Source organism: Thunnus albacares, chromosome 1 (assembly GCF_914725855.1).
Source record: "Thunnus albacares chromosome 1, fThuAlb1.1, whole genome shotgun sequence".
Classification (NCBI taxonomy): Eukaryota; Metazoa; Chordata; class Actinopteri; order Scombriformes; family Scombridae; genus Thunnus; species Thunnus albacares.
Window position 1 is genome coordinate 12,337,076 of NC_058106.1, and position 26,324 is coordinate 12,363,399.

Sequence of the window (26,324 nt, forward strand, 5' to 3'; positions counted from 1 at the left end):
AGTCTTATAGTTCCTTCAGAATGGGCGGTCTCCCCTCAGACGCATCTGGACAACAGCAGCATCGGGTCATGGAGAGGTGTCCCTAGCTTTACCAAGTACGGAGCAAAGCCTTTCCACTACAGGGCTTTATATTGCTTTAGTAACGGTGACATATTCAAATAACTACTTATATTCTCTCGTTATCCTTATGAGTGATGTTTTAGATAGTTGTTTGGTTGAGTAGATTGTTAAGCGCATAGAGCTATCAGTGCGCGCGGTGACGTATGGATTTCGCTCTGAAGTATCTTTCACTTGTCACCTGCTATTGCTGTGCATCAGACCACAGATACAGTTTTTTATCTTAATGCTGTACGTGTGTTGGTAGCACACAGACATTAGGTCTGTCTGCCATGTAGGAGAAATAATGTCACCTGTGTTTGTATTTCTTGCTGTGCGTAACTGTACTCATCGAAACTTTACGCATAAGCACCAAACATCTCCAAACTCTCTGTTTCTCTTTTCTCCTCCATAGCCCATGTGCACGAAGGTATCAGCTGTACTTTCGTTGGAGAACACTCGCTTGTCCTGTTTTTGTCAGCGGGATTACCGTCCTTCTAAAAACGCACCGACTCAGACCATCATCCCAGCTAGAACCCGCAGGGGGCCGTGAGAGCACCGGGCCAGCTTGGGCTTCGTACGCACCACAGCGAAGATGAATATCCAGGTTCTGCCAGAACACAAGCTCTCGTCCGTGGCCCCGCTGAAACAGTGCAATGTGGAGAAAAAAGAGGTAGAACTGATACTGGTGAAGGACCAGAACGGCGTCCAGTACACCAGTTCCTCCATCATTCCCACCCCTAGCCACCACGCGGCTCCTCCCGGATCCACAGAGGACGAGCGAGAAACTTGGGGCAAGAAAATAGACTTTCTCCTGTCGGTCATTGGCTTCGCGGTGGACCTGGCCAATGTTTGGAGATTTCCTTACCTGTGCTACAAAAATGGAGGAGGTGAGTAAACTCTGGTCGATTAATGAACGTACCAAGATGCTTTAAAATTTAGACTGACACCAGAAGAAGTCACAAAACTTATCATGGCGCGTCGCCAGGTCCAGGGACTGAATCTCCTTACAACATAAAAAAACAAAAAGGGCATGGTTGCGTCAGGAGGTGAACTGTAAGTTAGTAAGTCCTCAAAGTAAAATTGTATTTTTTTTCTTCAGTGAAACTCTGTCTCCTTTCATTTAAGGATCAGCTGCAAACATATTTTACTTTCAAACAGGGATAGGATTGTCTTTAGTAACAAACTAAATACAACAGCAATGTCATTTCAGAGTTACAATGTTGTTCTAGTTTTAGTTCCCTTAATCTCCTTTAATTAGCCTTTTAATAGTCCCAAGTGTATTAACGGAGAAGTGCATTTAGCTTTCATGATTAAGGAAATACCCCATTTCATCATGCACATGGAAAAAGATACTGTGTAAAACAGTTACAACTTAATTGCATCATGTCTGACTGTCAGTTGGTTCATGGGTAGTTCATGATTAATTTTACCAGAGAATACAGTAAAAATGTTACATAAACTTTCTCTGAAAATATGAAGACTAGACTAGTTCGGGCTCACGGTTACAACAGACACTGAATATGCACTGTGGCGTGTAAAGTTGAATCAGTAACAACAGGTTGGTTAGAACAACAAGATCTAGAAAGGAGACGCATGTAAGACCTGGCCTCTGTCTAACAGAGGATTATTTGATGCACCACATTTTTAAATCCTGTCAGATAAGTATCCCTGCTGTCTGCAATACTGAATCAGCACCACTCAATGCTTTTGTTGGCTTCAGCGCTGAGGAGGGTTTGTTTTTTTCCTGCTTAGCATGAGTGGGTGATGGGTTTATAGCTTCTCTGTTTTCATGTAAGGACATCACATTCCAGTGGAGACAAAATAAGTCTTCCCAAAGTACCCCCTCCCCAAAAAAGGGCAAATGTTGTTTTAAACACTGTGTCTTAATGAACTAATTACATCCTTAATCCCATAATAGTTGATTGGAAAGTGTTTTTATTATACATGATGAAAAAAAGTCTCTTTTCATATAGATATGTACATGTGTAAATCCATCGTAGTTCTAAAACTGAACCGTAAATGTTCATATGATCAAATCAGTCATGAAAGTTTTTAGCATCTACTTGGAAATGACATGACTATCTGCTTTTTCTGGTTTAAAATATACTATAATGTTTATTTGCCTGAACTAACGGAAATTTTGACAAGTGTCTGAGCTCAGGTTGACTCAGTAAGTCTGAACTGAAGACGGTAACATAGCCAACCCAGACTGTGTTCAAAACTATTGAACACTGACACACAACTGTAGTGAGAGAAAGAAAAGAAAAGTACAGTGTGTGTAGTTGAACCAACAATGGATTGTTTCAAACACAATGTTGTTTTACCTTCAACACTCATGACAACAGAGTGCTCACTAGAAGGTGTGCCCTGTCCTCTGTTTGCATGCATGTCCATTCACATGGCGAAAATCAACATGTTGTGCTGAGTGCCCCAAAGGGTCAACTCCATCACTGGCCTGTCAATCATATTGGCCTTCAGCAAAATGTATTCATTACTGTAGATAATGTGTCATTTGTGATGGACAATGTCAAGAACAATTCAATTATGAGGGCTCATTTCCTTCCTTGTTGGTTAATGTGCTACTGTGGTACAGCATGAAAATAGCTGAGAGCCTTCCTGCCTGTCTGTTATCATGTGTTGTTTTTCCTAGAATGTGACTCCAACCCCCACCCTCTTTTTTTTCCTTTTCATTTTTGGTATTTTGTTTTGTCTGGCACTTATATTATTATCTAGCTCCCCTTCTATTATAGATGATCTTGATCCTGGAAATTTTTGTATTATCTATTGTTTGTGTGCTGTGGCTCTGACCCATTAACTCCTCACAATTATGTGCTTGTAATATTACAAATCCAGGGATTTGTGCTTACAGTATATTGTTTCAAGTATAAACATCAAAATGTAATTATTTAAAATGTAATTATTTCTCTCTTTGCAGGTGCCTTTTTGATCCCCTACATTCTTTTCTTGGTCATTGCGGGGATGCCATTGTTCTACATGGAGCTTGCACTGGGCCAGTACAACAGGGAAGGGGCAGCTACAGTTTGGAAAATATGCCCAGTCTTTAAAGGTGAACTGTAACACACGCACCGTACACATAAACTGACACGTGTTCCCCCGAATATCTCTTTACCTCTGCCTTTATCTAACCTCTTAAACTCTATTGGCTGCTCAGCGGCGGTTGTTTTTGCCTCCCTTCAGTGTCTTGCCCTTTCATTTCATCCCACTGTTCTTGTCCTTTCACCTTCATAGGTTCATAAGTGGCAATTTGTAACTAATCTTTCTGTCACATCGTCTCTTTCTCTGTTTCACCTCTCTGCATTTCTTTAATCTCTCTCTGCTTGTTCATGCAACCTTTTACCCCTGTCTATGTTTTTGCAAATGTCAGTTTCAGATGAGTGATGCCTAAAACAGAAAAAAACAAAAAACGCCCAAAGCAGTCTAGTACCCACAGCATGCTGAGAAACACAGTTAGGGTCAATTTAATTGCAAGTCAATCAATAAAATTAATCAGAAACACAAAGAAAAATCAAACAGGATCTATTATGGACTCTATTATAGAGAAGAGCTTTGAGCACAATATCAAAGTTGACTAATATAGAATTATGTTTTGTAAACTTTAAAGTGAATCTTGCATGGAGTAAATTATAGCAACTGAGCAGTAACAACATCTCTTGTTTTCCTGTGAATTATATGGACAGTGTGAATGCGTATGTACCCTCGACTACACCCCTGTGGGAGTGATATCTGTTCCTTATGGCAATGATACGATGGTGGAGGAGACTGAAAACATGTTGCAAGGTGCTCAGATATGAGGCAAAAAAGAGAACCGTTTCATAAATCTTCATGAAAAATGTGGATTCTTCATCAAAATTGTGTAACACTCAGTGGTGGGTGGGAGATATTCTCAGGGCTGCAGTTTTTGATTAAAGTTGGTTGATATAGTTGCTTCAACCTTCCAATCCATTATATCACGTGTACCATTCCACACATATCTATGACTTGTTGATTACTGTACCGTATGCTGCCATTTCTTGCGTAATGGATAACATGCATATATTCCTATGATGTCCGGGGTTATGAAAAGATATAAAAAGATAATATAATTTTTTCAGTGTTATCAGACATAATGAACAAATATCACTGGCCCTTACACAGTTGTATTATGATGCAATGCACATTATAAAACCTATATTAACAGTAGATACTGTGATTGTATAACATGCAGACTTCCTCACTTCCACACTAATAACTCTGTGTTCCTCAGGTGTGGGCTACACTGTGATCCTCATAGCCCTGTATGTTGGCTTCTACTACAATGTCATCATCGCCTGGTCCCTCCACTACCTATTCTCCTCCATGACCAGGGAGTTGCCTTGGCTCAAATGTGGCAACAGCTGGAACAGCCAGAACTGCACTGACCCCAAAGCCATCAACGCATCCATCCTCGGCAATGGAACATCTTACGCCAAGTACAAGATCACCCCGGCAGCAGAGTACTATGAGTGAGTGATTTAAACAAATCTGTCTCCTGCGTATATTATTGATGCATATGATTATGGAAAACATGTAACAGAGAGAAACTGATGCTTTCAAGTTTTGAGAGGATCAATGCATCATAACTAACAAACTCCCTGAAAATAGATTTATCCAAATACATACCAAGAAAACACTTTTAAAAGTTAAAAGTGTCTCCAATGCAACTTTCTGGCAAAGCTGTTATGAAGATATGAAGGCTGAATCTATGCTGAGATCATATAAAACGAAATATTTAAGGTAATAATGCAGGGATTTCTCATTGCTTTAAGGATAAATACAACTGCTTTAATATTTTAATCACAGTATTCTTGTGATTGCAGAGAGATCAAAGTTTTATCCTGCAAGTAAATGTAGCTGCTGTCTTCATAAGACTGTCTATGTTTAGACATTTTGTTCATTGTCTTTTACTAGATGTTTGTTTCATTTGGATAGTTATAACTGATACGGTTTGGCTGAGTCATTATATTGTATACAGTGAGCCCAGCAACTACTTCACATGCACGTTATGCTTTTATTGTTTTGATAGAGTTGTCTGAATAACATTAGTGCAGCACGTAGATCCTCAAGGAGCCACTACTCATGTGAAGAGGGTCACTAGTCATTGAAACATGAGTAGAAGACTCCAAAATTACCCAGCCATAAATGTTTGCATTCTAAAATGTGTATACATAAAAAGTTCAAATGCAGTCTTTGAACTGCATGAAAAAAGCTTCATCTGTTTATACTTCAAAGACAGCCAGTTCTTCCCCAGCTTCTGTGAAGACTGACTGTGCAGCCCCAGAGGAAGTCTGTGAAACGACTTGGACAATACAAGGGGCACATGCTAAGCGTGACGCACAAAATACATTGAGCATGCATCCTAGCCAATAATTGAGCTTGATGAAGTTCCACTCCCAAATCTGTTTGGGCTCCAGATTTATTCCAACTAATAGAAGCCCTCAAACTTGATATATAATTGTTTTTACCAAAGATGAGGAGGCCAGTGTTCACAGGAAATTTCCAGCTACAGTTCTTCAGAAAAGTGATGCAATATCTCTGAAAGAGTATATGATCTGATCTGTAAAACCAGACAGCAGACTATTTATTCCAGGTGGACTATTACACTTCTGACTGATCACAATAGGGTACTTCGAGACAGATCTTGCATGGGGTTAGGCTCTGTTGGGGACTTTAAATCCTCCTGCTTGCAGCTAGTTTTGAGCACAGGAGCAATGCCAAGGCCCAGCATGAGAGAGTGAGGCCAACTGAGTCAACAATTCTCTTGCTTCACCTCTTACAGTCTGCCATATCCACAAACCTTCATGAGCCTACTGTCTTTGGCTATCAGGAGCGAAGCTCGTAGCAAAATTAAACAGTAAAACAAATAGTTGAATTTAACATTCTTTCAGTCTAACATTACACCTGAGCTGCTTTTTTTGTTGGTGGAGTTTGGGCTCTCTAACCAAGGTGCTTAATGTTATATATATGTTTATAACTATTAAGCTAATATTTTAGCTGACAAATTACCTAAAACTTAGGTTATTCATTTATATACACATCCAAATTGAGTGGGATCATGGAGGGTATGACACTCAGTTCATTTAAAGTTCATGGAGATTCATTGATTTTTTGACAGATAATGGCATTTTGCCATAAAAACAGAAAGATTCAAACATTGCATTAGAGAAAGAAGAGATTACTTGGTGACCCAGGTATCCATAAACCTGTAGTAATTGATACCTTGGCCACTTGGAGGCAATGCAATAAGCTATGAACACAACACTGACATATTATCACCTTATAAAGTTCATTTGGCAAATGTGTTAGCAAAAAAGTTGCATCCAGCAGACACAGAACAACATTGAGACATATTTGTGACCGTCTGACAATTCTTAGTTCCATTATCACTTTCCCTTCAGCTCTGTTTTGGTTTCCACCAAGTCCTTAGAGAAATATTTGTTTCTTTAGCCGCTAAATGCACCACATTGTCCACTGTCTCCCAACTCTTGCTGTGCAGGCAGCAAACAGTGGGTTGATCACAGCTGTATCTATAAAAACACAACTGATGAGAGCAGTGAGAATGAACTGTAAAGCGGAGGTCTGTAAAACCAAAACAATGACCTGAAAGATCCTAAAACGCTCCAGAACTGACTTGGATGATAATTCTGTGTGGATTTACACTACACATAGTCATTGTTACTATAAAAGTAATGATTACATTACATCATTGAAAGTGTTTTGCATGTTTTCCCCCTCATCTTTAGCAATTTACACCTGATATGAGAACACAGTTGTTCCAAGAACAAAAAAAGAAATGAGAAAAGATAAAGCAAACTCTAGTCAACTACAGGAATAGAAGTCGTTTTCTTTTTCTGTCTTTCTTTTTTTAAAACTTTGTATCATAACCCGTCATATAAGACACTAATCGTTACACTTCATCATAGGCTGTCCTTTTGAGTAACTTGAGTAATTCATCAGCTAGAATATCAGTACAGTACAAACAAACACTTTAATTATATTGATTTTATTGATTTCACCACACATTTTCTTCTCCAAAAGCTGTCTCATGCAAATAAAGTTGCTAATGAGACTCATTATGGACACCATACTGCTACATGTAGTGATAAAAATAAATTCAGTCAAAATCGTTGTGGCTGAGAGGAACAAGCTGGTGTGACTTTAAAATCACACACTCAATAATTAATTAAGTATACTGTAAAACTCCATATGATCTGACTTGAAGTGGGTGATATGAAAATGAATTCTCAGTCATGTGACAGGGCTCGTTTGGGAGACGTGCAGTCAAAGGGGCTATGTGAAGACAGCCAAAAACATGGCTTCTGCCAAGAGAAGTGACCCAAAACAGAGATCTGGGTAATTTTCTGTGATTAATTTGATAACTTGTGCAGCTTGAAGAGATCAAAGAAACCTCCCAGATGTTATACTCCCAAATCACAGCATCACATCGGACAAATCACGTAGCAGTTGAGACTGACTTTTGCAGAGTTCTTAAGTTGAGGGCAAAGAATCAGGCTAGAAATTCAAAAAACAAAAGTCTCAAATGTACGCAAATTGGAGTGTAAGCATATTTAATCTGCTTGATTTTTGACTGTTGTGTTAATGGACACTATTCTCCCAAGTCTAGTCAAGTCAAGTCAATTTTATTTGTATAGCCCAACATCACAAATTTGCCTCAGGGGGCTTTACAGTCCATACAGCAATACAACATCCTCTGTCCTTAGACCCTCAATTCAAATAAGGAAAAACTCCCTTAAAAAACCCTTTAATGAGGTAAATGGAAGAAACCTCAGGAAGAGCAACATAGGAGGGATCCCTCTCCCATAGCTGCTGTGTGTACAGAGTATAACAAGAAAGATAAATTGCAGAGATACAGCATGGACAGACAGGATGACATTATAATGGATTTATAATATATATGAGGAATGTGATCAAGAGGACGCCAAAAACACTATAGGACCTGAGCCATGTGACTTCCATCACCATGTAGACCTGGGTAGAGGATAGACTACACATATATTACACACAGGGGAGACTCACATACATTGTGGAGTCCCACAATGCGAAATAAGGTATGACTTTGGGCAAACACAGCTTTCTCTTTAAGTCTCCTTGCTGACAGATGGAATCAATCAGCTAATATAAAATGTATAGCCATAACAGAAATAGATCATGCTTCAAAGAGACTGTTCTGTTACAAAATGTTACATTTCAGGAAGAGAAAAAAACGTTATCTCTTCCAGAGCATTTAGTTTAACTTACTCAAAAGTGTTTTACGAGCTGAAGCATAGCGGTTTTGCGTAACTGTACTGTAGATGAGCATATAAAGTTCAAACAAAAAAAATTTTTTTTTTAAATGACAGTGACACCAACTTGTTTCATTAGCACACATTCCACATCCATTCAGGTCTAGCCTGAAGCAGCCACATCTGATTTCATGTCAAGGATAACTAGACTTGATAAATAGCCCTCATTTAAAGAAAAAGATCTAATTACATAGACACTTGAGAAGATTGCTTTCACTTCAATCTCACACACAATTTAACATATTTGTTGAAAGAATTACTTTTAAAACAACAAGGAGAGGATTGTAGTTGTAGTTAATTAAATAAATCAGGTTGAAATTAGGTAGAATCCCTCAGCTGTGTTTTGATATTTAGGTCTGTAGTCCTTTTTAGTTATTTATTTTTGGAATGCCCTGTTTCTCGTCCTCTAATCAACATTAAAACCAGGCTGCATGCAATAGTTTGCCAGCCTCAAATATACAGAGACCAACTAGTGGCAACACTGAGTGTTAGGATAGCAGCATAACCAGCTTGCTGAGTGACGATAAGAGTAAATGTGTTTAGAGTAACTGGTCCACAGGGACTTGGATTGATGTTACAGTGAACATTTACTGGCAGTACACTATCAATTCTATCAGATGAACAAGGAGGCCTTGGGGCATTACAACACCGACACGAGACGTCCAGGTCAAAGTACAGACTCAAAATTTCTCTTCCTAAAAAAACCGATGTCCTCATGTGTTATCTTCCTCCCTAAAGACATTATAGCTTTGAATTTATTATCAGCCAAAGATAAGTAGATGCTAAAGAGGAGTTTCACAGATCGCTTGGTCCCTTCGGATTGTATGTCTGAACATACTTCAGTTTGCGTGTTTTCCAGACGTTTTATTTGTGCCGGGCTGTTGTGTAAGCAACCTGAGTATCAGATCCAAATCCAGTCCCACTGTTTATCAACCCACAACATCACATGCCGACTAAATTGAATCTTGCTTGAGTACAGTCTTAGGACAAATGTGAAGGGAACAAATGCTTTTAAATGTTTTACTGTAGGATATTGATATCCAAATAAAATACAACCTGGTCCTTGTGCCTCAGAACTTTGGAGAGACATCTAACAATTTAAAACCTCACATAGTCTGTCTTTGTTGTTGAATTCTTGTCTGCCCATCATGAGTCCTAATCTGGACAGACAGATCTTTCTATCTGCTGAGGCCTTATGAATACAGTGTTTTACATTGCTGTCTCACAAAGCAATTTTATGAGTTGGAACAGCTCAGCCTGAATTTGTGAGCAGTAATAACAGGGGGGAAAGCTTTTAACCTGTAATACCAATTTCAAATGGACCCAGGAGCAGAGGCTTTTGTCATGACTGGCAGTCATTGGTTGTGGTTGCAGCCAATATGAATAAAGCATTTGTAACCGTTCCAAAGATGTATCATCTTCAACAGATTATCACACATTCTTTCACTATAAGAATTTAACAACCCGTAACTTAACGTGAATCTGTTGTCATGGATTCTGTTTTTGTTTCCACTGTACTCTTGCAGCTTTAGGCATTTGTGTCCCAAAACAAGATGTCAGCACTGCTCAGGAGGTGATAAGTTCCAATACTCTTGGGTAGTGTAGCCTGTTTGGGACTGTCTCACCATTGCATGGGGGACAGTCCCAGATGGTTCATATAGAAAGCTTGGGGAAGCAGCTTTGCACTGCTCTTCAATGGAGATGCCAAACCAACCAGTTATCCTTCATCCTTGAAGTCTTTTCTATTGTTAAACAGCAAAATACTGTTGGAAAACACTTATCATAAAGTATAAATTTGACCTTTGTGTCGCTTGTCGAAGTTTGTTTTCCAACACTGGAAAGGAGACACCACACTCTAAAACAAACTCAGACAAACCACACAGAGATGAGATTTACATTTTATTGGAAGTGTTTTCAGACAATGTTTTTTACTATTACAAGAGAAAAGAATTTAAGGATGAGGACTAAGTGGTGGTTTGGCCAATGCAGGTGTGATTAACTGCCACAATCTTCCAAGACTGTCTTCATAGTGGGTGAGACAGTCTCTGAACGTTTCTGCCATCCCCCAAAAATTGCCTCTCAAGCAAAGCTGTGAATTTTTATTGGTGTAATTTGCGTCATCTTAATGGTTCTTTGGATGTGCAAAAGGAACTTTAAGTTCCAGATTTAGGCATTTAGTTTTGTCTCTGGGATAAATATCAATGTCATGTCTGTGCAGTATGTGCAGAGCTGGAGTCAGGAAATGTTTAGCCTAGCTTAGCATTGAAGCTTAAATCTAAGGCTGTTGTATTTACGCAAGGTATCTTGCTTGTTTAACACAGATGTAAAATTGACAACGTTGCTGTGATGACCTCAGGAAGATACGCACAGTTACTGTGCCAGGTTGTTGTTCACAAAGAAAAAGTTCCTGCACATCACTCCCCATAAAACCTCAAATACACAATACATTTTTACATTTCTGATTATATCTAGGTTAAACAAATGAGATACAACATGTTAATCAGTCAGCTTACTGTTATAAGTGTAGTTTTTTCACTTTGGACAAAGCCCTGCCTGTTTTCCCTCTGCCTCCACTCTCAATGATAAGCTATGATAATCACGTCTAGACTCCAGCTCTATACTTATCACACAAACATGAGACTAAAAGCAAAATTCTCATCTCACTCTCAGAAAGAAAGTAAATATTTATATTTACTAAAATGTTGAGCTATTTCTTTAAACATCCTCACCTGCATAAAATACACTTTCTGAAGCAGGCCACTTTAAATGAGCTAGAGAATGTTTTGAGAAGAAATATTAATTCAATTGAAGCCTGACAGATAATTGCTGGTACGTTTTGACCCGGCATTATGACAGGACAGCATACTGACAGAAGCCTCTGACCATAGTGGCCACAACAGTTGAACTTTGCCCCTAATCTACTATTTATTAACTAAAGTTGTCGCTTCCTCCCACTACTTCTTTGAGACACTCAAAGAATGAGCTTGCAGCTGGAAACAATATTTAGACAGGGAAGGAAGAGACACCATTTGTCTCCCTTTGTTTAATTATGTCATAATAAAACACTTGAACTTTTGAACGTAAACCTTAATCTGACAGTAAATGTTTGGCTCTAGAAGAATGGTTGATAACAGCCAAACAATAGCATAGATCATTATTGACATTTTGTATGTTGTTGGAAGAGAGTAAGAAAGAGAAAGGTGTTTTATTCACTTAAAAAGCCAATCAACAGATGTCTGTATGATCCTGCTTAGCTTGGTTTTCACAAAGATGGATGCCTTGACTTTATGTTCAAGATGTAATCTACATTAGTGTTGAATAAAACTGGAATTAATTTCTTTTAAGCCATATAAATGAATACTTGGCCAAGGATGAAGTGAGGTGACGCAATAGTAGCAGGTTGGAAATGCTGGCTGAGGGTGGAGCGCTGTAATGCCTGTCCAAAGAGAGCCTCAGCCCCAATTTATCTCTCATCTTTACCTCAGACACCCACAGTGTGGACTGTTTTGTTTAGACTCCCACTGCTGCAGTAGAACCTGGGTGGGCTAGTTTGACAAAAACACCTCTAACAGTTAAGATGTAGCCAAAAAAAAGAAGATACCATATCACAGAGAAGTTATAGCACAATATGTATCCTGAATTGTATTTAAAGTTGTGCTCAGAAATACTTCAATGCATCTCTGTGATGTTTATGTTTAATATCAGTGTTTAACATAGCGCTATTAATCATGATGCACAAAGCAATTATTACCTCAAAATTTTCCCAGAAGAACATGGTTCAGTATATCTTCTTTTGCTCTGCTACAGTACATAGTTGTCCGAAATACTAATCTCAACTGAAAATGACAATACAGTATTTATTGTTTGCCTGTGTGTCCCTTTTGCAGACGGGGTGTGTTGCATCTCCATGAGAGTCAGGGTATCCAGGACCTGGGCCTGCCTCGCTGGGAGCTGACCTTGTGTCTGGTCGTGGTGGTCTTCATCCTCTACTTCAGCCTGTGGAAAGGTGTCAAGTCCTCAGGAAAGGTACAGGCCTGGTCTATGAAAAAATTACATTTTTTCTCCTATAGATGAAGAATTTGAACTCAAGGGTCTCTGAGGAGCCACAGATACATTTTGCGTACATCTTGCAAACAAATCTCTACATTCTGTCGTTCATAGTGTTGGGACAAAAAAGTTTTTAAACACAGTCAAGGGACAGTGATAAAATAAAGTGAAGATTGTAAATTTTCTCCCATTTAGTTGTTAACGTTCAAAACAATATGTACAATATAACTTTCTAGAAAAATACAGTGTTATCATAAACACTTCATAGTGGACTACATATCGTACATGCAGTATTTTTACATGCTGTATTGCACATCAGAGATTAGAGAGTAAGACAAGCGGAGCAGGATTTGTTTCTCTTTTTCTTAATATGCAACTGTTCAGCCACATTCAGCATCCATTTATTGATGCATGATGGATTTTATCCCCTTTCCACTTGTTTGCTCTATGTGTATTCAGGTGGTGTACATCACAGCTACTATGCCCTATGTGGTCCTTTGTGTGTTGCTGATCCGAGGCGTCACTCTACCAGGGTCCATGGACGGCATTAGGGCCTACCTCCACATTGACTTCAAGAGGCTCAACAATCTAGAGGTTAGACATGAAGCTTGTAAGCCACAACCCGTCTGTGGATGTTAGAAAGATTTTGAATGGTTTGCCAATAAAAAAAATCCACAAGCTTCTACAAGTCAAACGTAGAAAACATTTACAATGTTGTGGCATCTGTAAGTTACTTTACTACTGCAGCACAGTAAAACTGTCAAGTTTGTAAATAATAATGGAAATTAACTTTAAGTGTGAGAACCTTATGCACTTGTTTGGACAATAACATTCCTTTTGCCCTTTAATGATAATGCTTCACTTTGGCTGTGGGTCACCAGTGTATGGTTTTTATTAAAAATAGTGTGAAAAAGAGATACTGCTCTTGAGAAATATGAAATATGAAATGTGAAATCCCAGGTTTCAATATTGGACAGGCCTTCAGTTTGTGGTCAGCCGGTTTTGACTCTGGAATTCTATGAGTAACTTTTTCATCTATTTCTGTCAGAGAGCCTTCTCTCTGTGTTACTGTGATTCACTGGGTGGAGTATCACACTGAGGGTTAAAGGCTACAGTAGATTCTCACTGGTGCCTCCCATGCTTAATGTATGTATATGAATGAATGTCCTTTATCCACATATACTTAAGATACAATCTCCAACTAGCTGGGATGATGTATATGTGTAAGGGTGGAGAAAGAGTTTACATGTCTTGCAGAACATTACTGGCAATTACATGTAAACTTAACTAAACCAGAACCAGGCGTTGGTGGATGGTGAAAAAAAAAAAAAAAGGACACGTAAATAAAGACATATTTTCCAAAGAAAGTCACACAGCTTGGTCGTAATATTGGAGTAAAGGAAATAATGGTCTAAATAATGAATATCTGTGTTTAATTTTAAATCTGTATCTGAAATTGTACTGTATGTACTGGTAGTGTAATCAAAAATGTTCTTGTTTCTCTTTCCTCAGGTGTGGATTGATGCAGCCACCCAGATATTCTACTCACTAGGAGCAGGATTTGGTGTGCTGATTGCATTTGCCAGTTACAACAAATTTGACAACAACTGCTACAGGTAAGAGCTTATGCTCCATTTGTGATTGATGATAGTCCAAAACAGGCCCACAGCAACATAACATCCTGCTGTTTTCATGTAGTCTGCTTTTCCCACTGTGTAACCGGATCACGAAGCAGCAGAGGTGATGCTAATCTGTCCAGTTTACCCCAGTGGCCAGGTGTTAACAGGACAGATAAAGTACAGGCCAGGAAGGCTTGCCAGATGATAGCCAAAGGCTGCATGTTGACTGGTTTGTCATAGTTCTGCTCTTCCTCAGAGAAAGCGGGCATGAGTTGTGAGCTTAGATAATCTTTTTCCACATTAATAGGTTGCAGTGCAACTGTTTGAGGCAGATGCTATTGGGGAAACAGCAGTATAATCTATCATGCTTGTAAATATACTACAGCCAGAAAACATAACATATCTTGCTAAAGCTACACAAAATAAAATGGTTTTTGATAAGTAATTCAAGGTGCCATCACAGAGACTTCCAAGCTAAACTGGTGTACTTACTATAATACAGCATGTTAAACGCATTATGCACCCCTCCTCTTCTGACCTCTCTCATTTCCTCCACCTTCTTCAGTCTGAAACAGGGCATCCTGCCTTCCTCCTCTTTCATGTCCCATTTAGAGATGTGTGTGTACTGCTGGCAGGTGGGATTTGCATTATGCCCTCAGTGACAAATGAACAAATCTGGATAAGGGGAAAAGCAATGGTCCGGCGGACACAGTCATGTTAGAAAAACAAACACTGAACATAGACTTATGTTTTAATACTCACACAGAGGGAGGAAATCTGCTCATGGGAGTGCAAGTAGCACATGTGAGTAGCAGTGAGTCCTCCTTCACACCTAAGAAAAACATAAAACCCTGTCGCTAAGTGACAAACAAAACACAAGGTTATTATACTTAACAGAAACTAAAACTAATGCAGTTACTAATTACATAGTTAATATAATATCATAATATAGTTAGTATGTTAATACAACTATCAAGTTGTCAACAAAATAAACACATATGAATTGGCTATTTTTTTTCTCCACTTTTTTTCCTTCACTTGGCTTAAATGTTTTCTTCTTGCTAGAAATGTCAGATCAATCAGAGTAGTACAAGATGAGGATACAACACTGCTGCCATTCTTTGTTCGATATGTTTTCTACATCATGTGATCATGTGAAATACCTGCCTTCAAATGATCCTGTGCCCTGCTTGACTCAAAACTCAAAATGCCTCGTTATTGTTACAAGATTTTTCTAAACTGAGCTTAAATTTGAACTAAATTGACCCTCCAAATTGTAATAAGTAAGGAAATTCTAAAATTTAGGATACTCAGTAAATCATACAATAAAGAAGATCAAACCTTGAAATAGTATCCAAAGCTAATTTGAAACTTTTGGTTAAAATAACACTGCTTGCACTGTACTTCAACTTGGAAGCTTCCAGTTGTAAAATGGAAAAAAACCCCTCCTTTCTTTATCACTTTGCCTTAATGAGAATTTGCCTGATAATTTTTGTTGATAACAGTATAGTTATAGTTATTGTCCTACACATACAGTATGTCTCCACTGAATGTGCTGTTTAAGTTTGTCATAGGTTCCTGTGATGTGTAGCAGCACTTGTGTGTGACATAACTGAATAAAAACTTCAAAGGTTGTATCACAGCTGCCTGCACACAATACACAAAGAAAAGAAAAATCAGAGGGAGAGTCAGGGGGAAAAAATGCTTAATTGAGAGGTTTCTGCTCCCTCAGCCCAGGAGGGAGGTGGCCGAGGTCAAGTTGTTAATTTTGTCAGACAACCGCAGGTTAGTGGCGACAGACCAGCACACCAATTACCGATCAAACCACCAAACAAAAACAGGGAGCAAAAGCTTCTCAATAACCTGAATATCCCCTCTAAAACATGAAAACACAGTGTTGGCTGAAGATCAACCCACAGAAAAAAGAAAAAATATCAAGCCCCATTTTAAGTTTACTTAGATCACTATAAAAAAGCAGAATTGATCTTGGCAGCGGCTCAACGGTGTTACCAACGCTGTGTTTTTGTTGTGCTTTCTCTTTCTCTAGGGATGCTCTGTTGACCAGCACTGTGAACTGCGTTACTAGTTTCTTCTCAGGGTTTGCCATCTTCTCTGTGCTTGGATATATGGCTTACAAACATGGGGTGAAAATAGAAGACGTGGCAACAGAAGGTAAGTGACTGCACACACTCACAAGACACTATACCAAAAATCACCAGTAACACCATAACACTGAATGACTCGATAGTGTATATTACTGTAATACTGTGTATTAAATGAGCACAGTTTATATCTTTTTTCTCACTTGCTATGAATCCCAAGAATACATTTTAATTATTGTAGTAAAACAATATTTGGTCATACAAACAGATTTATAGTTTCCTACCCTATAAATACACACTGTTATACAGTATATTTATGAATGTTCCTGTGTGCATATACTGTATACAGGGGCAGGATTGGTGTTTATCATCTACCCTGAGGCTATATCTACACTCCCAGGCTCAACATTTTGGGCTATTGTGTTCTTCATCATGTTGCTGACTCTGGGTATTGACAGCTCGGTGAGTCCAGACGACTACTGCACCAATAGAATACAATCACCACCACTACAAAAGCGCAAATACACGAATAAGATGCAAGTGGAGTGGTGAAAATTAGTGATGAAATACATGAATACATACAGTCCTTGTAAAATGGTATACAAATGTTGGCATAGCACTGTACAAAGGTGCAGAAAAACAGTGTTACCTTTTCACGTACAGAACAAAGTAACAGGTTATGTAGAAACACCTTGGGGATAGTAATGACATCCATGTAACAAGGAGATTTTCATAGCTGGTTTGCCCATTAAACCTGACATTTGCTGGAAAATAATGTTCATTTTGTGCTCTCTGTGCAAGTTTCTCTCTGAGAAATTATACATTTGTTTACCCAAAGCACCCATTAGCTTTGAGGGATGAGAGCTCACCATGATTCATCTGGTGAGCAATTAGTCTGCTATAACAAGGAAATACTGTGATAAGACAGAGTATTTTGTAAATAAAGTTGACTAAGTACATGTGGTGTATAATGTATTCCCAATTTATTTATTTGATTTTTTGATCTTTTTCCCCGCTCTGAATAAAGTTAAAATAGGATGTTAAGTAACAAATAAGTACTATTATACCAGTTACTTCTGTATTTTAGAAAAAGGCTGTTCAATGAGCAGGGCAAATAATACAGAGTACCTCCATTGACTGTAAATACTGTGAATCAATATTGTAATTCATGACTGATGCTGTGGGTAAGCAACGAGAGTAAAGTAATGTTTTAGTCTGGTCAACATTAAAGCATCAAAATACAAAAACTCCTCTATGGTGTTTCAAAAGCCAGCAGTAATCTAATGAAACACCTTTACACCTACTCACTCTGGTGATAAATTAACAAAGAATAGTTAAACCACCTCCTATCTATGAGTAAGCAGATCAGATGAAGACCATTTCAGTAATGTATACTTTCATGTACTAGGTTTGTCTATTTTAGTGTGTCATGTTCTGTTTTATGTCTGTTCTTATATTGAGGTAAGACTAAAGGCCCTGGATGGATGATATAGTTCTATTCTACTCACTGCTGTCATAATTGAGAGCAATATCTATCAATCTGTATTAAGGGACATGATGTTGTTATTGCAAAATGACCCAGTTATGGTATGCTAAGAATATTAGTCCCATGATTCAAAAGTTGAGATAAAGCCTTAAAAAGTAGGGTGATTACAGATTGTCACACATTTTACTAACTCATGTCTCTTATTTCTTCTTTTTATTTATCTTTTTAAACCTTTTTTATTAGGCTTTGTAGGATTATATAACATTTGTATCAAAGACAAATACAATTGCATGTCTCTCATTTCTATCATGTTGAAGCTCTAAAGAGTTCTGACCTGACTGTAAGCAGCATACAAAGTGGGTAAAGATTTCAGGGTCTCATTTCTCTCTCTGTTTTTGTCCACCAGATGGGTGGCATGGAGGCAGTCATTACAGGTCTGACGGATGACTTTAAGATCCTCAAGAGAAACAGGAAGCTCTTCACTTTCGCCACAGCCTTCGGAACCTTCCTGGTTGCCCTGCTCTGCATTACCAATGTCAGTATCAGGTTTCATTGTACCATAAATTCACACTCTGAACATGAATGAACTGCTTGTCAAAGTCCCACTTCCAACATAATGCTTTCTTATCTAATATTTCACTTTTTGTTCCACTCAAGAGGTAATCACTGTATATAGAAGTATCAAACTTTGCACTCTTTTCAGCCATGTACAAAGAAATATTGTTTTAAAATGTATTTATTTGGTGGTATACTTAAAGTAGGAATGTACCATAGTGTAGACTTAAATAGCATGTCACCACTACTTTGAAGGAAGTATATAAGACTCGTGATATTACGTCAGCATAGACAAATCACTCAAATATGTTACAGAACTCTTTCAAAGAATTGATCAGAAGAGTTATTGCATCATGCACTGATAACCAATTAGGCCTTGATTACAACTGCATCCTGGAAGCAAAGGATTAATTTTCGCTGTAGTCTTGATTCATTCACATGGTCTCAGCGCCAAGGAGAAATGCTTACCGATTACACAATAACAGATTTTGGACACAGAAAGGTATTTTGTTAGTGATTGACATGGTTACTTCCCTTAATCAAATCAATGAAATGATTGAGGAAGTGAATGAATGATGCCTTTCCCATGCTTGTTCCGTAGCACAAGATTCAGATTGTGCCACTCAGGATAAAAATCAAAGACGTACTGTACAAAAGCCAAAATGCACACTGAATCCCCTCTTCACCCATGTGATGCTTATCTATCCTCAGACGTCAACTCTTCAAAGTGCAAAACAAGCATATGTTACATTTACATTATGTTAAGTCTAAGAGACCATAGCTTTTTTACTGCACACAAGGGTCCACTTATTTTTAAGGGTGAAGATTCATGTACTTCACACACACTCTGGTTTCTTTTCTTCTCTGCAGGGTGGGATCTATGTGCTGACCATGTTGGATAAGTATGCAGCAGGGACCTCTATACTATTTGGTGTGTTGATCGAGGCCATTGGAGTGTCATGGTTTTACGGTAAGACATTCTACATTGAATTTGGCTTTAAATTCTTTTTCTAAAATGCACTTTGGCTTATTCTTATTTTTATTGGCAAGATAAAACTGAAACATCCTACCCACACACCCTTCTCTACTGTTTGCTCAAATCTCAAAGTAGAGAAAGAAAAAAAAAAGAGACTGGAATCAGTATGTACAGATGATGGAAGAATCATCATTGAACTACAAAAAAGAGTTAACATAAGCCTGTTCTTGGGTTCACTGAGGCAAAAAACATGAAAATCCATGAACATCAACATCAGAGATACAATTAGGAAACTAAGCTTTCAGTTTGTAAATTCATTGTGCGGGCACTTTTCTGGAGCAAAGAAGGTGTGATCTACTTCATGACCTGACAACTTATCTTCACTTGTGCAGAACAGGGGTGAACAAGATCAATCACAGAACAGAATGATGCAAAAAAAAACAATAAAAAAGACACAAGGAAAGAAACAAAGCACAGGACTTACAGTAAGATCATATGCTAGAGGACATAGCAGTCCTGTCTAACCTATAAGAGCTAATCTATCTCGTCACCATCTGTAGACCTTTAGAAGAAAAGGCAAGGAAAAATCCCAGGGAAAAAATGATTATGGAAAACAACACTAGAGGGAGAGGGATATCACAGCTGGCAAATTGAGCAACCGGTGCCAAAACAAAACAAATAATACGTTCAGCAACATGGCAGTCTTGATGAGATAACGAAGCAAAGAAACATGATGTCATCTCAAGGTCAGCCCAGGTCAAGCTGGAGCAAAAACAAAATCATTGGAGTACAGTATGGTGGTGTAGGCCATCCTACTACTGGACTACCCCTACTGTCCAGTGAGACTGCATGCTTGGCACAAAGAAACTTGCTGTAGCCTACACTGTTTGAACGTTGAACGTGTATGACTTTGCTCTCCACTTAACCCTTGCTGTGTGTCTTCCTTCAGGTGTGGACCGCTTCAGCGAAGACGTTGAGAGAATGATGGGCTTTAAGCCAGGCCTCTACTGGAGGCTGTGCTGGAAATTTGTCAGCCCAACTTTCCTTCTGGTGAGAGGAATACAGGACATTACAGTAGTTACATATAGGGCTGGGTTTCTTGGATAGGGACTATGTGTGTTCCTAAACAGAAGACAAATCCAACCCATAAATTCATATTATATTAGGAATCGACAGTTAATGGTTGATGTCTTCCAGTGTCATTCACAAATGCTTGCAAGCTGTATTAAGGTATCATTCATTCCACCATGCAGTAGCTGTAAGATTTAACATAAAATCAAAATTTTAATTGCGTCTATATCATCCACAGCTTAAGTAAACTAATGTAATGTAATGATTTGAGAAAAAGCACTCATCTACCACCACAGAGGCCCAGCTTCAATTACCAGCTTGGGTAATTCTTCCTTGTACTCAGAGTGGTATCCAAGCGTCATAGTCTGAACCTCAGTACACCTTCCTGGAGTTCCTTCCTTGCAGGTGAAATAAGCTGGTGACTCCACGTGCATTAGAGGATGCACATGGCTGTGTCCACTGTTGTCCAGGGGAGGGTGTAAAAAGCCATGTGCTTCCTCTGATAGAAATGGTTGTCTACACCCTCCTCTGGACAACAGTGGAAGTTAGAAGGGGCTGCAGTGCAGGAGAATTGGTCATTCCACATTGTGAGAAAAAGGAACAAATTCAAAAATACATTTTACCATTGTTTACAGATATATTTTGGTATATGGGGTAGTGCCCTGATGACAATCATTTGTACTCCGAAAGAGTGCACATGCTATCAAATGCAACAGTGTGTCCTCTCTGTTAAGAGAGCATTTTTTTCATTATGCACCAGTGTACTAGTAACATAAGAGATGAGTTATGCAATGGAGAAAATAATGATTCAACACTGCACCCTACTAATTATATTCCACTTCATCAAACCTTTTTCTCATAGCATCCATGGATGTGCACTTAATGAAAATATCTAGTGTGCCTATGCTCTCGAAGTCCATGAGTACATGAAGCAATGCTTTGTGCTAGACATTGTGATTACCTGGTAAAAAATAAGGGCTTACAAGTGTGAAGTCCAGCCTTGTGGTCCCTAGAGGTCTGCTGCTTCTCACACCCAGCTAGACCAAAGAGGTTTGAACAAAATGACCCACTGACATCGCCATTTTCTGAGATCCACATTCTCATTGGCAGGGCTAAACATGCAAATTATACAACCTATATAACCAACAGCGGCTCAGTGATCTAAAGTAGCATCTAAAAAACTGCAACAGCAGTTTAACCTTAAGCTGGTCCTTAAATATTACATAATAAAACACATGTAGGTTCTTTATTAATAAAATATCTACAAAGAAAATAGCTTAATGTCACTATGGCTGCATGAAGCACTTATTAAAGCTGGCATTTTACATGGTCAAAGTAGAGTGCTATGGCCTTTGATAGTCAGAACATAGGGGGGTTATATTGACCTCTCCATGACACATAACTGCAAACAATGTTTCAGAGAGACAGACTGCTTGTAGCTCAGTCATGAATTTAGTCTAGAACAGGTGAATCAGGTTACAGAGAGGAAGAAAAGTTTATTATAGTGGACACACCCAACTCAATTCAGTTTCATGAATACAAATTATTACAGAGGGACTGTAATAAGAGACGTCTGTTCTGATAAAGAAGTTTCAGTTGTTTACCTGGATTTCTCTCTCTAGTTTGCTTCTCTCACTTTCACCTTTTCTGCCTCTGCCTTTCGATTCAGAGACTTCAGACATCAGAAGTAGCACCCTTACAAATTTATGTAACTCATAATGTTCCTGTTTGTGTTCTCTTTCACAGTTTGTGGTAATAGCCAGTACTGTAACATCATCAGGCCTGAAGTATGATGAATACGTCTTCCCTAACTGGTCCAATGTAGTTGGCTGGGGTGTGGCCATGTCCTCCATGATGTTTGTCCCCTTCTATGCTATTTATAAATTCTTCAGCTTACCAGGAACATTCAAAGAGGTCAGTATCAAAACTTTGCAATCACACAGAGTGAAAAAGAAATTGTATGCTGCTTCATAAAAAGCTATTTAGGAGATATTTGAATCAACATACATTGACTTAAATTAACACTAGTGTGATCACTAAAGAGGAGGGAATATTAGCAACAATTACAACTGACACAAGGATCTTCACAGTTTGTGCCAACACATACAGAATCAGTTAATGGGAAAGTGTGTCCCAACTTCTGACTGGTACTGTATGTTACAAAGAAAGTAGGATCTCACACACAGTGCAAGTGGACATTGAACAACAGTAGCCAAAGTAAACATTGTTATTACTATGATTTTGGCTGTGGGACATGCAGCATGTTCTTCTTTCAAACAAAATTTGAAATTAACAATCTGATTTAGAAGTCAACTTTCCTCCCTCAACTTGGTGACACTGGCACTGTGAGAACGCTCTCAAATGATATAATCGCTTCAAAGCATTGAGAGTTTATGATTGTAATCATCAAAGCACCAGAGAGCTATTTTCATCCCTCAGCAGTCAACCACTGTCAGCTTCACTCTACTGTAACAATTCCCACATCCCATTGGCATTTCCTGTTGGTACTCAGGACTGAAGATTCTTCTCAGGTTCTCAGTACACTCTTGGTTTCTTCTGAAAACTTTTGTCACCTCCTATCAGGTTTTTGTTGCATCCTCCCCATGATAACCAGAATAAACATAGCTGAAGTTCTTGATAAGGGCTCCTCACAGGTCCCAAAAGAGCTTTAACATCATTTATCATAGATAATGCTAATGACTTTTGGTCTAATTTCAGATCAGATTTGATGCATTTCCTGTTACATCTGAAGTAGCACCTGGGCTCTTTGATGACTCTGTCTGTAAAAATACATCAACATCAAAAGTGCTTTATCTACTGTATGCTTTGAAGATGATACACTTGCTGTATCCAAAGAGTTGAGAATGATGTGTTGTAATTATTTGTTTTGCAGAGGATAGCCTATTGCATCACTCCAGAACATGAACATCATTTGGTGGCTGAAGGAAATGTTCGGCAGTTTACAGTAAGGGCAAATTTTTGTGTTTCTCAAACAATGGCTATGTTTACATGGACCCTAATATTCCATTAATAATTGGAATAATAGCCCAATCAGAATAAAAATGCCTCCTGTAACCACCTCAATCAGAAGAGACTGGCCCAATCCGGCCCAATCGGATGGAATTTTCAATCAGGTTGAGAGGTGTGGTGTAAACCTCCTATTGAACCTAATCCATTCAATAGGAAAATATTAGCGCCAATAACCAGATAAATGCTTAATCCAATCGTTTCTCTGGTTGGAATAAATAAATATTTTCTGCGCATGTTTGCCCTACATGGGGTAACATTAGGTGACGTGACAGTACTCCTCAAGACCCAAACCAAGTTCCTGTGTCCTGTAGTGACAAACACATTGAAAACATTTGACTATTTGTGAATTTACTTGTGCACTGACCATTGCTAATACTTCTAAATAAAATTTGAAGAAGAGGCAAAAAAGACATAATGCTAAACTTTTGTAAATGACATTGTTTAACAAGTAGGAAAATGGCTTAGTGAAAAAAAAATTTGTCACAAAACAAAACTTTTTTTTCTTTTTCAGCTCAAGCATTGGTTGGCGATCTGATTAAAAAATTAAAAAAACAGAATTCCCTCATTCATCCTCACGTCTGGTGTTTGGAGTTCCTGTGTGCCACCAGTGGTCGGACAGAGACGGAGTGCCACAGGCTCCAACTTCTCTCAGCAGCCTCTCTTCTCCTCATGCATTTACTACCCAAGGCCTTTGTTATCAACAGTAGCTTCAAGCACTTTGATTTCAAAGTTATTCCAATAAACATTTTGAAACCATTCTACAGCTTCACTCAGCTCATAAGATAGGAGCTGAAGATTTACTGTTATTTGCCCATGGACATCATTTTGGTCTATATACACTATTTTAATTAATCATAACTCAAGTTATGATTTTGTATAGTTTGTGATGTGACTGTTATCTCCTGAAAGGGAAAGACACTAAAATTTAAACCAAAACAATCACATTTCCCTGTGTATTACTATACAGGGGACCCAAATATTTAAAGTTTTTAAACTTATTTTTAGGCCTGTGATTATTTATGATTACGTTATTATTGGAAGGAAGTTTCTATTCTTGCCACTCTGTTGGCAGAGAGGCTTATCTGTGTCAGTGCCTTATCAAGGGAGACACTACATATTTCTTACAGTCCGTACAGGAAGAAATAAAATAAACTGTGTTGACTCAGGAACCCACTAAATCAAACCACAGTTTGTGAATGGGAATCTCTTGGTTTTGACCCAGCCCTTTGATATTCAAGTCAAAGAGCTAGAGGTCATCAGTGCATCAAGGTCAAGCTCCTTGGCAAAGAGAAAACAGGCCTAACATAATGCTTTTGTGTTACATTGTGTTACAGAAAAGGGAATAATGCATGCATCGCTCCAAAGCTTTAAAATAACTGAGGCAGGCACCATTCGCCTCTTGTGTTTTGAAAGGCCAGACTCACAAGCAGGCCTTAAATCTTAAAGAAAGATTAAGGCTGAATGTGGTCAGTGCCTGGCTGCTCACTGAAGGTGAAGCTAAACAAATGGTGTAACTGTTACAGACAGTTTTGTATTATTGTTGTGTGACTTTTACTTTCTGAATTTTTGTCTGTTCAGTGCTTCTGAGGAGTATCTGTGGCTTTTCCTCCAAAGAGACAGCGAGAAAGCAAGAGAGAGAGAGAGAAAGAGAGAGAGAGAGAAAGAGAAAGAGAGAGAGGGTGTGTATTGGGATTTTGTTGCCAACCATATAGTATGCTGTTAGTGTGCAGCACATGGAGGAGGCCTCTTTCACTGTACTGCATATTATCTAGTATGTTAAATCCATGAAAACAACTCTGATATTTTCATTTGAAACATATCTTGTGATGTTCCTCTTTTTTTCATCACCATAGAAGTGCCAACATGGTCCTTTAGGAATGTTTTTGATTATCTTCCTCTGTTTCTCTATTTTTTTATTTATTGGAATGAAGCTGAAGTTGAATTTTAACCTTGAATCATAACAGAACACCCTTACTGAAAGGAATAAAGCCACAAAGAAAAAAACAAATATATGTGGAATATATAAGAAGATATAAAAATATATAAATATATTCTTTTGTTATATCTAATCTTGTATTTATCAAATTGTTTATAACAAAACGTGAATGTAAAGTATTTTAAACGTACCTGTCCACTGTCATACCATGGTGTTTGATGTATAGCTAAGATTAACTATTTAGAAAAAATATTCTTCAGTGTAATTCTGGGCTACCTTGTCACATATGAATGTGAACAACTACACCCTGGCTTTCCTGGACTATGTTTACAAAAATACTGTGTACAATACCAATGTCCTATTGAACGTGAGTGACAACTATCTATGAAGAAGTCTGAAGTATTCACACTATGATAATAAAGAATTTCTTCTACACATACTTGAACGCCATGTGTTGTGATTTAATGTCAGTTTTCAGAGACTAAGTAATTTAAGACTTGATTTTGAGAATACCTTTTGTTGAAGCACTGTCATTGCTTTGATGAGTAAAACATTAAAGGGAACTCCACCAATTCACACATCAAAGTCTGTTAAGTAGTACTTGGGGAGTATTGCATATGTGGAAAATGTTGCATAATGTCTTTTGTGGCTCCAAAGGGAGCTGCAAAATGCCTGATAAATTGCTTCAAGTGATGCCACATGAGGCAGTGTCAGTGGGGACTGAAGACTACAAGTCTGAAAAGAGGGGTGGGGGAGCTAGAAGTGTGGACTTCAAAAGAAGTGACGTTACCAGACCCCTGTAGCCCAGTCCTCATCTCTGCTTGGTTATTGGCTCTAGGCTGCATTAGCTGCTACTAGCATAACACACCCAAATTTGAACAGTGGATTCAACATCGTGGAAAATGTAGGTGCAAGGTTTTGACAAGGAAGAAGGATTTGAGGAATTAAAAATATATCTTTGATTCTGCTGCATTGATTTTGATTCTTTTTTACTGTCATTTCTGAGTCTGACAATGTTATAGGAGTGCAATGCTAAATCAATGGAGTACTTTTTTAACAGTACT

The 26,324-nt window shown here is 38.4% G+C and overlaps 1 protein-coding gene across 1 annotated transcript; it reads left to right on the plus strand.

The window, feature by feature from the left end:
- slc6a2 (solute carrier family 6 member 2) lies at positions 1 to 25,699 on the plus strand. Its single transcript, XM_044332323.1, has 15 exons — positions 1 to 95; positions 512 to 986; positions 3,035 to 3,166; positions 4,364 to 4,601; positions 12,326 to 12,464; positions 12,945 to 13,079; positions 13,998 to 14,101; positions 16,152 to 16,276; positions 16,556 to 16,668; positions 18,099 to 18,227; positions 19,118 to 19,217; positions 20,173 to 20,273; positions 22,041 to 22,208; positions 23,188 to 23,259; positions 23,836 to 25,699. The coding sequence occupies exons 2-15, from the start codon at positions 692 to 694 to the stop codon at positions 23,857 to 23,859; spliced, it is 1,875 nt and encodes a 624-aa protein (XP_044188258.1). The 5' UTR covers positions 1 to 95; positions 512 to 691; the 3' UTR covers positions 23,860 to 25,699.
- Positions 25,700 to 26,324: the final 625 nt, after the last annotated feature.

Coding starts and splice junctions, on each gene's coding strand:
- slc6a2 (XM_044332323.1), top strand. CDS start 692: ATGAATATCCAGGTTCTGCCAGAACACAAGCTCTCGTCCGTGGCCCCG. Junction 4,602..12,325: donor CCGGCAGCAGAGTACTATGA/GTGAGTGATTTA, acceptor TCCCTTTTGCAG/ACGGGGTGTGTTGCATCTCC. Junction 18,228..19,117: donor CCCTGCTCTGCATTACCAAT/GTCAGTATCAGG, acceptor TCTTCTCTGCAG/GGTGGGATCTATGTGCTGAC.